Source organism: Amphibalanus amphitrite, unplaced genomic scaffold, assembly GCF_019059575.1.
Source record: "Amphibalanus amphitrite isolate SeventyFive unplaced genomic scaffold, NRLGWU_Aamphi_draft 000355F_arrow, whole genome shotgun sequence".
In the NCBI taxonomy this organism is placed as follows: Eukaryota; Metazoa; Arthropoda; class Thecostraca; order Balanomorpha; family Balanidae; genus Amphibalanus; species Amphibalanus amphitrite.
In genome coordinates this window covers 326,999-339,026 of record NW_024881849.1, presented here as the reverse complement: position 1 = coordinate 339,026, position 12,028 = coordinate 326,999, and the positions used below count along the sequence as shown (strand labels likewise).

Genomic DNA, 12,028 nt, shown 5'->3' with positions numbered 1-12,028 from the left:
ATTAGTATGGGTGTCGCAGATAAGTCAGTCGGGATCAACTTTCTACAAGCGTACGTGTGGGACGACACTTCCAGTTCTCGAGAAAGGCTGCGTCGATTGAGCTCAAATTTGGTACTAATACCGTTAGGAACCAGTGAGTATGGGTGCCGTCACGTGCACAAATAAGTGGCAGGCACCCCTTCGCACTTCTGCATGTGCAGGAATCACTCATGCACTGGCTCATTTGTCGCCCCAAAAAGACGTACAGGTTACTAATGGAAAGCGGGAAGCCCATGGAAATGTTTTTATTGTATGAAACACTGGTCGAATGGCCAATATGTCACTTCTTTTTGAAAGCATATAACTTTCACTGAATCATCCTTAGAATGTATCCAATTCAAATGCATGTCTAGGCAAAGCATTGTAATGGTTTTGAGTTTTTGCCAGTTTTTGCCACTTTTTGCCGGTTAAAACCGGTTTAAACCGGCAAATGGCATAAACTAGTTTTTGCCGGCAAAAATGCCAACCCTGCCTCTGCACAGTCCAAAAGTTGTCGCTCGTGAGCCTCTGCACAGTCCAAAAACAACGCAATTTCTGAACACTCAGTGCCAAGAAATCCTTCACACAAAGATGACACTTGGCAGAAAGAAGAGCTGTCGGTTTCTTATCGTTCGTATGTGTCGTGTTTTCACAAGAGTTTAGTAAGGTCAGGTCCGTCACGTGACCTCCCCTCATAACTCAATAGGTTTACTTTCATAGAAGCGTTTATCAATCGCCGGAAATCTTAGCCAATCCCACTGGACACTGGATCCATACCCACATGGGGCCCTCCTGACTGGCCACTCCCTCTGAAATTCACAATAACATTGGGCTGCGGCCACGGTTATGTATTAATGCTTTTCACTGACAGAAATACAACAACTTCAACCACCACAGTGCACGCCGCCACAACAGTCCGACCCACGTCCCTGATATCGACTAGCACCCGGCCGGATGCACATACGCGGAGCCAATCAGTCCGAATGTGACATGAAGCTTACAATTGCTGTGTCGCATGGCGCATGGCACAGGACGATTCCTAGCAGCTGTCGGCTGAAGTGGAGAAACAGCACGTTGCGATACACCGCGCCGGCGACAGAGCTCAGCAGGGCTGGTTTGAGGCTAAAGCCGGAGGTAAGGGCGGACACAGGCACATACATTGCAGGACAAATAGCAGGATGTCAGTTAGGGATATAATTCAAGACAAATGATTCAAGACGGACTGAAATAATGTACATTCTGCTCACTTAGATACCAACTTCAAACTTGACATTTATAGCACCACGGAAACAATTGGCACACAGGAAAGAAACAAAAGATACGGTGTTTTTAACTCAAGGAGGTAAAAAGAAATTGCATATGATGGAACAGCCCAAAGTGCAGACAAGCACATATTTTTGGTAATAGCTATCAGCTGTCCTACTTCTCTTCTCCCTTCACCAACTACTGGACACATTTGAAGCATCATATTAGCACCAATGTCCATAACAAAAGCTTGCAAGTAGTTTTATGAAGCCAAGGGAAATATGCCTACATCATGCATGTAAGCTCAAAATGCATTACAAAGGAAGGTTATCTAAAGAGAATAGTGGGCAAAAGCATTTCATAGTTAAATTATTCAAAACTGCACACAGGGCAAACAAAAAGCAGCAAGTGTAGTGTTCTGTTATGCTTAAAAATAGTCCAAAACAAAATACAATCTGTTCTTGTTTGAATTGGTTGTTCTTCTATGCCACTTCATCCATATCTTGATTACAGATGGGCTGTTACTGTAGGCTAATGAAGTGACACATGATTGCCTTTGTGCGAGTTTCAGTTGCAGCCAATCCTAGGTACTGCACTGGAAAGCAGATTGAATTGAATGCCTCTGAAAGATAGGAATATAAGCAAAGTTAGCTGTAGTAGTGTCAATGATAATAGACATGACATTTTTGTCTTTTGACATACATTTGTTGAAGTACAAAAAGGTACAAAATAAATTGGTTTGTTTCAAGACACGCACACTGCACAAAGCCGCACAGACATTACACAAGCATATGAAATTGGTACACATAAAACTTGATGATTAAAAAGGTCAAAACTAGCAACAATAATTAATTGAACTAAAAGTTACAATCACAATCATTTGATTTAAAATGACTTGACAAAGTCACAAGACGCAACGCTCCCATTCACTTAAGAAAAGTTTTATGCTTTCATTATCCTCCACATATCAACCAGCTTGATACCAGGCTGTGCAATAGTGGGTATACCTATAACCCCGTGTTTCCATTTTCTTAGAGCAAGTGGGGTTACAACAACAATGCTAATGTCAAACCCACATCTGCAACCCGTACTGAAGTTTTAATCACCTTACAAGAACACCTTCTGGCAGTTTTATGGGCAGAATGGTCATAACTACTTTCTCCTCATATTCAACACAAATTATCTCTTATACAGATACAGTTTAGACTTGGTTATGGCAAGCATTTTCGAGAAAAGATATGATAAAAGTCCAAGACAAAGGTCGAGAGAAACAACACCAACATAAAACACCGACTATGTAGCACTAATACTATCAAATTCATAAAAATATATACATGAGTCGATCAGAAATTCACTGTAGATTTCGAAAATGGTGTCAAATGCCACTCAAATACCCCCATTCGCCTGTACGAAGCAATATAACACTGACCTTCACTTCCGCGTGCCATTCTCCATAGGCCACTGCGTATTAAATAACGCGTTCACTGATCGCAAAAAAATGAGACCCACATATGACGCGTTTGCTACCAGCCAATCAGCGCTCGAGATGCCGAGCGCTGATTGGTGGAGAGGGCCGTCGTCAGCAGTCCATTACATGTTGTTTTTCTTGAACATATTCGTGAGCAGCTGATGCTGCTCACGGGTTGTTTCCATTTTTCGTAATGCTGAAGGCACGGGAGCGAACCCCCCTGGTAGCAGCAAAACTGCGTCATAAATGTCGAAATCCAAGGCTCAGGGTCATCGAAATCAACGTCCATCAATTGAGCAGCAGATTGATATTCGCGAATATCAAACTGAAAATTCGATATTCGGACGGGGAACGCAATAACTCAAGAACCAGTGAACCGATTTTGATGAAAAGGCCCTCATTCGATTCCTCGTTCCTTATTGCAGGTTGACGGCGATTTCCAGGTCACTAGGTCATGACCTTGAAGGTCAAGGTCAAGGTCAAAGGACGGGGAACGCTCTACCGATTTACATGCGGTAATTTTTGTAGCGGGTAGCTTCATTCCTTCTACTAAGTATTGGACTATTCCCGATGCATGTGGGTGACCCCTTATGCACGTGCCACGTGCAAAACGAAGGGGTATCAGTTTTGTAATAGTTGCAATATCTCGGTAACTACTTGGCCGATTGCGCTTGAAGTTGGCATGTAGGTAGGCACCCACTAGGCAATGCATATCCATTATCCATGTGCCAGAGTTGGGGTGCTGCTGCACGTGCGCACGTGCAGGGGTCGATTCCAGATCTCGAGAACGGCAGGACCGATTGCGCTCAAATTTGGTACGCAGTTAGGGACCGGTTAGTAGGGTGCCGTGCAAAAGTCACTTGGGACCCATTTTGCACGTGCGCACGTGCAGGGTGCCGCTTCCAGATCTCGAGAACAGCTGGGCCGATCATGTCCTCAAATTTGGCAAATCGCTGGAGACCGGTTAGTAGGGTGCTGTGCACACGTCAGTTGGAGATACCCCCTCACAATTTCGCATGTGCAAGGCCCACCCTCTCGCTCGCTCCGTTAGTCGCCCCAAAAGGCGTTATACTGGTATTGTAAGCTTTACATGCCACGCCGATCTCCTTTCGGCCTTCGCCTTGTCGACAAAGGCCGCGCAGAAATGCTACGAATAAAGGAATGAGTGGTGGTCACGAAAAATGTATTGTCCCTCAAAGTAGCTGGACATTATTCACAAATCACAGCGCTACGACACTGTACCAAATAGCGACACTCCTTAACTCCTATGTGGAGGCGGATAGTTAAGAACACAACTACTGAATCACCGTGTGTTAACATAAAGAAACAAGATGTGACACTCACACGGGTAGCCAAGAAGCTCACAAACGAGAACCACAGCTACACCTTTTTACGACTAAATATAGACATAGTGCACGCAGCTCAATAATAGTGCAACCGATTGCGACAAATCGCCATTGACAGACTATGGCATACTGTCGAAATCGCCCCCTTTTATTACTGAAATGTGCGCACTGCCGCCCTAAATTGGGCGTAAAAAGCTGAATAACACTAATATATCAAACGTATGACGACAGCCGGTCATGCACTTGTCGGCATATTTCAGCATTGCATTTCGCCAACCAAGCCATTTACCGCATCAGTCAAACCTGTGTAATTCTCAAAACTGTGTACCAGTTAAAATCGAGTTTTTGCGTCAAACTGGTGAACCATTAGACAGTAGTCGCAGCAGTGCTGCCAGTCTTCGTGTGGGTCTGCATGTGTCTGATAAGCTTTGCCCGTTGAGCGAACCGGGCCTGGCAGTGTGAGCAGCCGTACGGCCGCTCCCCCGTGTGAGTACGCGTGTGTAAGGTGAGACTTGTCCCTTGAGTGAACCGTGCCTTGCAGATAGAGCAGCCGTACGGCCGCTCCCCAGTGTGTGTCCGCATGTGTGCCTTGAGGTGTCCCCGTTCAGCGAACCGTACCGTGCAGATGGAGCAGCCGAACGGTCGCTCCCCAGTGTGAGTCATCATGTGTCTGGTGAGGTGTGATCGATCAATGAACCGTGCAGTGCATATAGAGCAGCCGTACGGCCTCTCCCCAGTGTGGGTCCGCATGTGTGTAGTGAGGTGTGACCGGTTAGCGAACCGGGCCTGGCAGTGTGAGCAGCCGTACGGCCGCTCCCCCGTGTGGGTCCTCATGTGTTTGATGAGATTCCCTCGTCGAGCGAACCGTGCCATGCAGATGGAGCAGCCGTGCGGCCGCTCCCCCGTGTGGATACGCATGTGCGTGATGAGGTGTGACCGTTGAGCGAACCGTGCAGTGCATATAGAGCAGCCGTGCGGCCTCTCCCCAGTGTGGGTTCGCACGTGCTTGGTGAAGGTGGACCGTTCAGTGAACCGGGCCGAGCAGATAGAGCAGCCGTATGGCTGCTCCCCAGTGTGGATCCGCATGTGATTTTTAAGGCTTGATCGAACAGTGAACCGTGCAGTGCACATGGAGCAGCCGTGCGGCCGCTCCCCAGTGTGGGTCTGCATGTGTCTGGTGAGGTGTGACCGGTCAGGAAATCGTACAGAGCAGATGGAGCAGCCGTACGACCGATCCTCAGTGTGGGTTCGCAGGTGTCTGGTGAGGTGTGACCGTCGAGTGAACCGTGCCGGGCAGATGGAGCAGCCGTGCGGCCGCTCTCCAGTGTGGGTCCGCATGTGTTCGTTAAGGTGTGACTGGTTAGTGAACCGCACCGTGCAGATGGAGCAGCATTGCGACCTATCCCCAGTGTGAGTCCTTCGGCAACGTTTCATGTTTGTGGGCTTGTCGGTCGAGTACTGACAACACTCGCACTTGAATCTACCGCTCCTGTCGATGTGACCGTGACTTGTCTTCACGTGTCCGTCCAGACGTTGCTTTCCCCAGCATCGGAAGTCGCAGTGGGGACATTGAACCGAGCCACTTATGCCTGAGGAATACACAGAAAAAAGAAAGGCCCTTAAACAAGTTGCGTGCCAAAGCAGGTCGCATATACACTGGAACAATCAAGACGCCCAGAGATGACCCACGCAGCTCGTGGTCGCGTTTCCATGCCACTTTGGTGAGCGCCGTGGGCAATAGCGGTAATGTTGACGCGATAAGCCATCAGCGCCCCTGAGTTGATCCGTTTACCGTTAGAAACACAGCCTTCAGAAACGGAACGCTGGGCTCCTTTAGAGAATATTACACTTGCCGTTTATTAACTGGCGCATGGACAGAACTCCGAGGCAACTTATCCGTGAAGGAAAATGATAATTTGCAACACCAAAAAATCAAAACTTTAAAGATAAAGAGAGCGAAAACGTAATCAATTATTTATCAATCCAATGCCACTTTAGTTGGAAGAACCACACCGTGGTAGATACACCTCGGCCCCAGTTAACGCCACTATCTAAATTAAATGCATGCATGGCACAAATGGTTACATTCAGCACTTTCTCTATATCTTGATACAATGGAAAGCAAACAAATAGAAAGGAAAAGACGTGTGAAACAGGCGATAAAGCTTAAAAATAGCCGAGAATTGATAAACACATTTCTTCGGCCATGACAATATTTTTCCCCCTTTTACATGAAAGCCATAACACTAAGGAACATATGGTAGGTATCCGCTAATGGAGATGGGTCCTGCTGAAAACTCAGTACAATCTTGAATAGAATAACGCTACTTTTATTTTAGCCTTTGGCGGCACATAGTTTGCCGACGGCAACACGACAACAACTTGTCAAGTCAACAACATGTCAGGCTTGTAGGTACAGACAATTTGTACAGCGTACTCGTATCTTACAGGAGCCGCGCTTATACAAGATGGATAGAGTTGTTACAGAGCGAGCGGAGCGAGCGGAGTCTTTCTTTAGATTAAAGGGACCCTCCCACCTTCAAAAAAGTTTATGAATTGGCATGAAAGTGATGTCGCTCGGTTCAGAAAGAGCGAAAACGAATATCTACCAAATTTCACCGAAAAATATTCACCGGTTTTCAAGATATTAGACTTTTACTTTTGTTTACTTTTTTGGAATCTCCGCTGTTTCTAGCGACTTTATTTTAGAAGTGCGGCGTTTGCGGCAGATGTTGCGCGCAAATAGCATATACCACCGCGTGCTACAAAACGTTTTAGTCAAACATTTAAAAATCGTTAGATATTTGCGCTGACGTCACACATTCAGAGGGGTATTCCTAAGCATTAGCCCCTCTGAATCAAAATGCTGCAATTTTGAAATTCAATATTTCCGATTTAAGGCATTTCTCGATGTTGTGAGTGCCGAAACCGGTAATTGTGAGCTAGGGACCCCATTTTGGCTATCTCAACTCAAATCTAATGTTAAGGTGGGAGGGTCCCTTTAACGGATATTTCTGAGTATGAGTGCGCTAGGCAATGCATATCCATGTGCCAGAGTTGGGGGTGCTGCTGCACGTGCAGGGTGCCGCTTCCAGATCTCGAGAACGGCTGGGCCGATTGTCCTCAAATTTGGCACATCGCTAGAGACCGGTTAGTAGGGTGCTGTGCACACGTCAGTTGGAGATACCCCCTCACAATTTCGCACGTGCAAGGCCCACCCTCTCGCTCGCTTTGTTATTCGCCCAAAAAGGCGTTATGCTGGTATTGTAAGCTTTACATGCCACGCCGATCTCCTTTCGGCCTTCGCCTTGTCGACAAAGGCCGCGCAGAAATGCTACGAATAGGGTAGCCTGGGGCAAGACGCCCCAGATAATTTATTTTGCTACATAAATTCTGTCCCACATCACCTGGAAGGCCAAATTTGTGCTCAATGCGTTCTTTGGACATTTTACTTTAAATTGCACCCCTCAAATTCATTCACTTATGATCGAACTCCAAGCTAGGAAGTGATTTGTGAAGCAACTGCAAATGGGGCATTTTGCCCCAACCCCAGGGCAAAACGCCCCACGGCCTGGGGCAAGTAGCCCCATACTTTAGATTACAGATTTAACATGGTAGTTGGCTTAATCTTATGTGAGAGGTCCGTTAGACCTCTGGAGGCACGGCTCTGAAGTTAGCACATTCCATCCTGTCAGGTGTTCAGCCATGCCACTATTGTATGAGCAGGTTTTTCACCTGCCTCATAAGACCAAATAATAAATTATTGCAATGCAAATGTTTACAGAATAGGGGAGAGCGGGGAGAGTTGTATCATGTCCAAGTTGTATCAGGGCGAATTGTGCGAAACTTATCCAATTGATGGCGCTCGTGACACGACCAGCCGACGAGGTTTTCCGGGCGCCATCTTTCCCTGTTCTGTCATGTGGCTGGGTGGACGCGTCTCGAGGTGAGAGCCGATTTTATGCTTTTTTAATGTCATTCTAAAAAAATGAGTTGCAAGAAAATGTGTGTTTTGGACATTTAGATGTGCACGAATTTGAAAGATCTCCGTAGCGGTGGTGAGGGTAGGTTTTAAGGCTGCGTGAGTGAAAATGGATTTATCCAGCTGTCCGCTGTTTTTGAGCACGAGGATGTTTTTCCAAGATGGCGGCGAGGTACATGTTGTATCAGAGCCGGGTGGGGTATGTTGTAACATGTATGTATGTATGGGTATGTTGCTTTTGATCGCGAAAGCTAAGCCCTGGCTCGCGTTTGTAGGTAGCTAGTCAATACTCGTTGATCGTTCCATTTTGGCACAATGTGTTGGCTTCTTTGCTCGGCCACTTTTGCGTCTAGTCTGTTGATGTTTCGTTCGTTTCGATGTTTCGTTCGGATTGCATTGACCTAAGTTTGGTCGAATAAAAGTGAAGCCTTTGAGCATATACATTGTATCAACCCCATTTAATGTTGTTGTTATGCTCAAAACCAGTAGCAAGCACACTCCCTGAAACGTGAAATACCTAGTGATACAAATTACCCCACCATGTGATACAACTCACCCAAGCCATGGGGCAGGTTGTATCAAAAACATTGTTCTATTCGGCAGACTGTAGAAGAAAAACTGGTAGAGGTAGCGGAAAAGTTACTTGGCACAAAAAAGCAGAAGAATCAAGGAAGGAGATAGTATGGAAATAATGAGTTTATCACGGATAGTTACGAGGTTATGGGTCTCGGAGTAAAAACTGATACAACCCACCCCTTTCTCCCCTACTTCCTTTGCCATCCAGTTGCTGAGAAAAATACACATAAAGGCATAGAAACTTACTGTTCGCCAGCTACCGAACATTAGAAAGTGGGTAGCCCGAACAACACATGAGGTAAAACGCCCCATGGGGCTTTTTGCCCCGCGACCTACTGGGGCGTTTTACCCCATCACGTAGTTCGGTCAGAGAACAACGCTTTGCACTCCAGCAAGACATAATTTAACACGAACCAACCCGGCATGATAAGCGTTAGACAATAGTTGTTCAAAATACATAAAAGTCGTTAACCTGATGTGGACCATAAAAGAACGCCATGATGCATAATCTGACAACAAAACATAAAAATCACTCAAAAAACACATTTTTGGCTATATCTCCCGAAAGAGTCATCACAATTTCTTTCCAGTCTGCTCATATAATGATCATATAGTGCACGTTTTATAGAAGAGAGGATGTTTCCCCAGAACTCTGCCAGTTCCGAGAAACATCGGTGAGGCGTTTTACCTCGGCGGGGCGACTTGCCCCGGTCTACCCTAAAGGAATGAGTGGTGGTCACGAAGAATGTATTGTCCCTCAACGTAGCCTGACATTCTTCACAAATCACAGCGCTACGACACTGTACCAAACAGCGACACTCCTTAACTCCTACGTGGAGGCGGATAGAACACAACTACTGAATCACCGTGTGTTAACATAAAGAAACAAGATGTGACACTCACACGGGTAGCCAAGAAGCTCACAAACGAGAACCACAGCTACACCTTTTTACGGCTAAATACAGACATAGTGCACGCAGCTCAGTAATAGTGCAACCGATTGCGACAAATCGCCCAGACCATGGCATACTGTCGGAATCGCCCGCACTATTACTGAAATGTGCGCACTGCCGCCCTAAATTGGGCGTAAAAAGATGTGTTAAAGGTAGTGTGCCAGCTTTCCTGGACCATATGGAGTTAATGACCCGGATAAGGAGAACCGGATTTTTAGAACTTATCCATACCTTCAAAACTTATGGAAACGTCTTAAATTCTTCAAATTTTGAGTACCCCAGTGCGAAATTCGCCCCGACGGGTTGTCGGTCGTACCCCAACCACATTTCACACCACTATGAACAATAAATGCGCACACTAAAATCGCTATTACCGATAGGCTCATCCAATCAAGTTTCGATAAACCCGTTCATCATCATCTCCTGCGGTTTCGAACACGCCTGTTAGGTGGCTTCTGATGCTCGTCGAGGTCGGAATTTCCAAATACGCGTGGTGCGTCGGGCCGCGCGCTCTGACTTCGGCCAAGAAAAATGCGTCAGCTGATCATTGTCATTTCTGCCACTTGCGTGTGGTGTAATGGGGTCATAACTTAAGACGGCTGTTTCATATCAATTATTTTACATAAAATCATATTTCAAACCACAAATTAATGTTCGACAGCCAAATTTAAGAAACAATACCAATACAGGCTTACAGTTAAAGGCTCGACATTGTGTTGTCTACGATTAGACAGCTGATAACTCATTCCCGTACGTCGTATGGTCGTAACACTATAATGACCTTTGCTTATTGTCACAAGTGCGCCGCATTCGCGATTGTTGCCCGACGCCTGTTTGCAGGTGAGCCCACTACAGTTGTTATACATATCTAAAAACCGATAAACTTTTAGGCGAAAAAGGCACTATTCCAGGCCCATTTTTGATTTTTTTTGCGATATTAGGTAAAAACAGAAGCTTCTTATCCTAGGAAAAATAAAACGGGAAATCTGTCAAAGGTGGCACACTACCTTTAATGGCGCCCGCGGTTCGCATTTAATCCCCCACCCTTCCTTTGATGCCACACGTCAGCAGTTAAACTTGCACCTCTAGCTGAGTCGGGCGAGTGCCGATGTGGCAGCTGGCCGCGGTCACGTGACCGAGCGTGACCCTTGTGCGGGCCGAGTAGAGGGACGACGGTGAAAACAGGGCGCCTGGGGCGATTTGATCAAGGTTCGTGAAATTTACACGTGACGTTTGGGATATTGAAGGCCCTTGGAGTGGGAGAAGTTCCAAATATCACGTGACTAATATGCCCTCCGGCGCCCTGTTTTCACCGGCGTCCGAGTAGAGGGCGTTGTTTTGTGCCCGGTGTGCTGAGGGGCGGACGTGTGAGCTGGAGCTGCGCGAAATGTAAGTGGATTCTGTATTTGAATTATACTTTGTTCTTCCTTGATATTGCTATAAACATGCTGATCGATTCATTAACGTAATATAGCTGTTTGTTCGAGTTTGATTTATGTACGTGTTTACTTTCGCTAGGCAGAGTGAGCACCGCGGAGTCGGGCTGCTCGTGAGTCCGGGGATGTTTGGCGGCCGAGCTGTGGCTGTGGGTTCCCCCGTGACGGACTGTGTGGACGGAGCGATCTTCGTGCCAAGATCGACTTGTTGAGCGCCGGAGACGTGAACAGCCGGTATGTCAAACGTTGCGTCTGAATTACTGTACGAAGTTGCCCGAATTGTTAAGTGTTAATTAATCGAGTAAATGATAGCGCTAATAGTAATTTTGGTTCTAGAATTGCAGCAATATTTATTTCATGTAATGTTCAATGCACGGCTCACAATATGTCGTTTTGTTCGGACATGTCGGTTGTGGACGTGATTGTGTACTGACCGGTGCATTGTCTGTGTGTTTGTGTCCGGGCAGTAACGGACAGTTTCGGACTGCCTCGAGAGCTGATGCAGACGAATAGAAGTCCAGTTGACGGCACAGCGTGTGTGACTACGAGGGCGCTCGGTTTGGCCCACGGCTGAGGCCGTGGCGGCTACAAGATGTATATGTCGTAGGCATCGGGTGAAATCCGGCATTTCATGAAATGTCTAGGCATTACATGGAATGCCGGCAAAAACTGAAATCTTCGTAGAAATACGGGCGTTACAGCGAATGCCTGAAAATTTTAGGCTTTTCATGAAGTGCCAGGCGGAGGCTAGGCACTCCCTGAAATGTGGTCAAAACCAATTGAGTACATTTGTTGCCTAGGCATTACATGAAATGCCCGACTGACGGCCGGTACTTTCTGAAACGATTACCGCAGCTATGTGGTTTCCCGCGCTTCCCGCCCAAAGTGGACCGTGGGGCGCTCGATCCTGCTAACATCCACGCAGTGATCACTGATGCAAGGAATGATGTGTATCAGCTGAGTACGCGCGCCGGGGTCATAAAGGGCTGGTTTCCGCGCTCAGC

General features: G+C 46.7%; 1 protein-coding gene across 6 annotated transcripts in view; it reads right to left on the bottom strand.

Moving 5' to 3' along the window:
• Positions 1-12,028, bottom strand: part of LOC122389342 (zinc finger protein 271-like) — a 259,548-nt gene that overhangs the window by 64,979 nt on the left and 182,541 nt on the right. Inside the window, exon 11 of one of the 6 annotated variants that reach the window (XM_043381249.1) lies at positions 3,879-5,666. The exons of the other annotated variants lie outside the window; for them this stretch is intronic. Within the exon in view, the coding sequence (XP_043237184.1) occupies positions 4,444-5,666 (1,223 nt within the window). The 3' untranslated portion in view covers positions 3,879-4,443. Of the gene's footprint in view, positions 1-3,878; positions 5,667-12,028 lie in introns of those variants that run through there. 6 annotated transcript variants of the gene reach the window in all.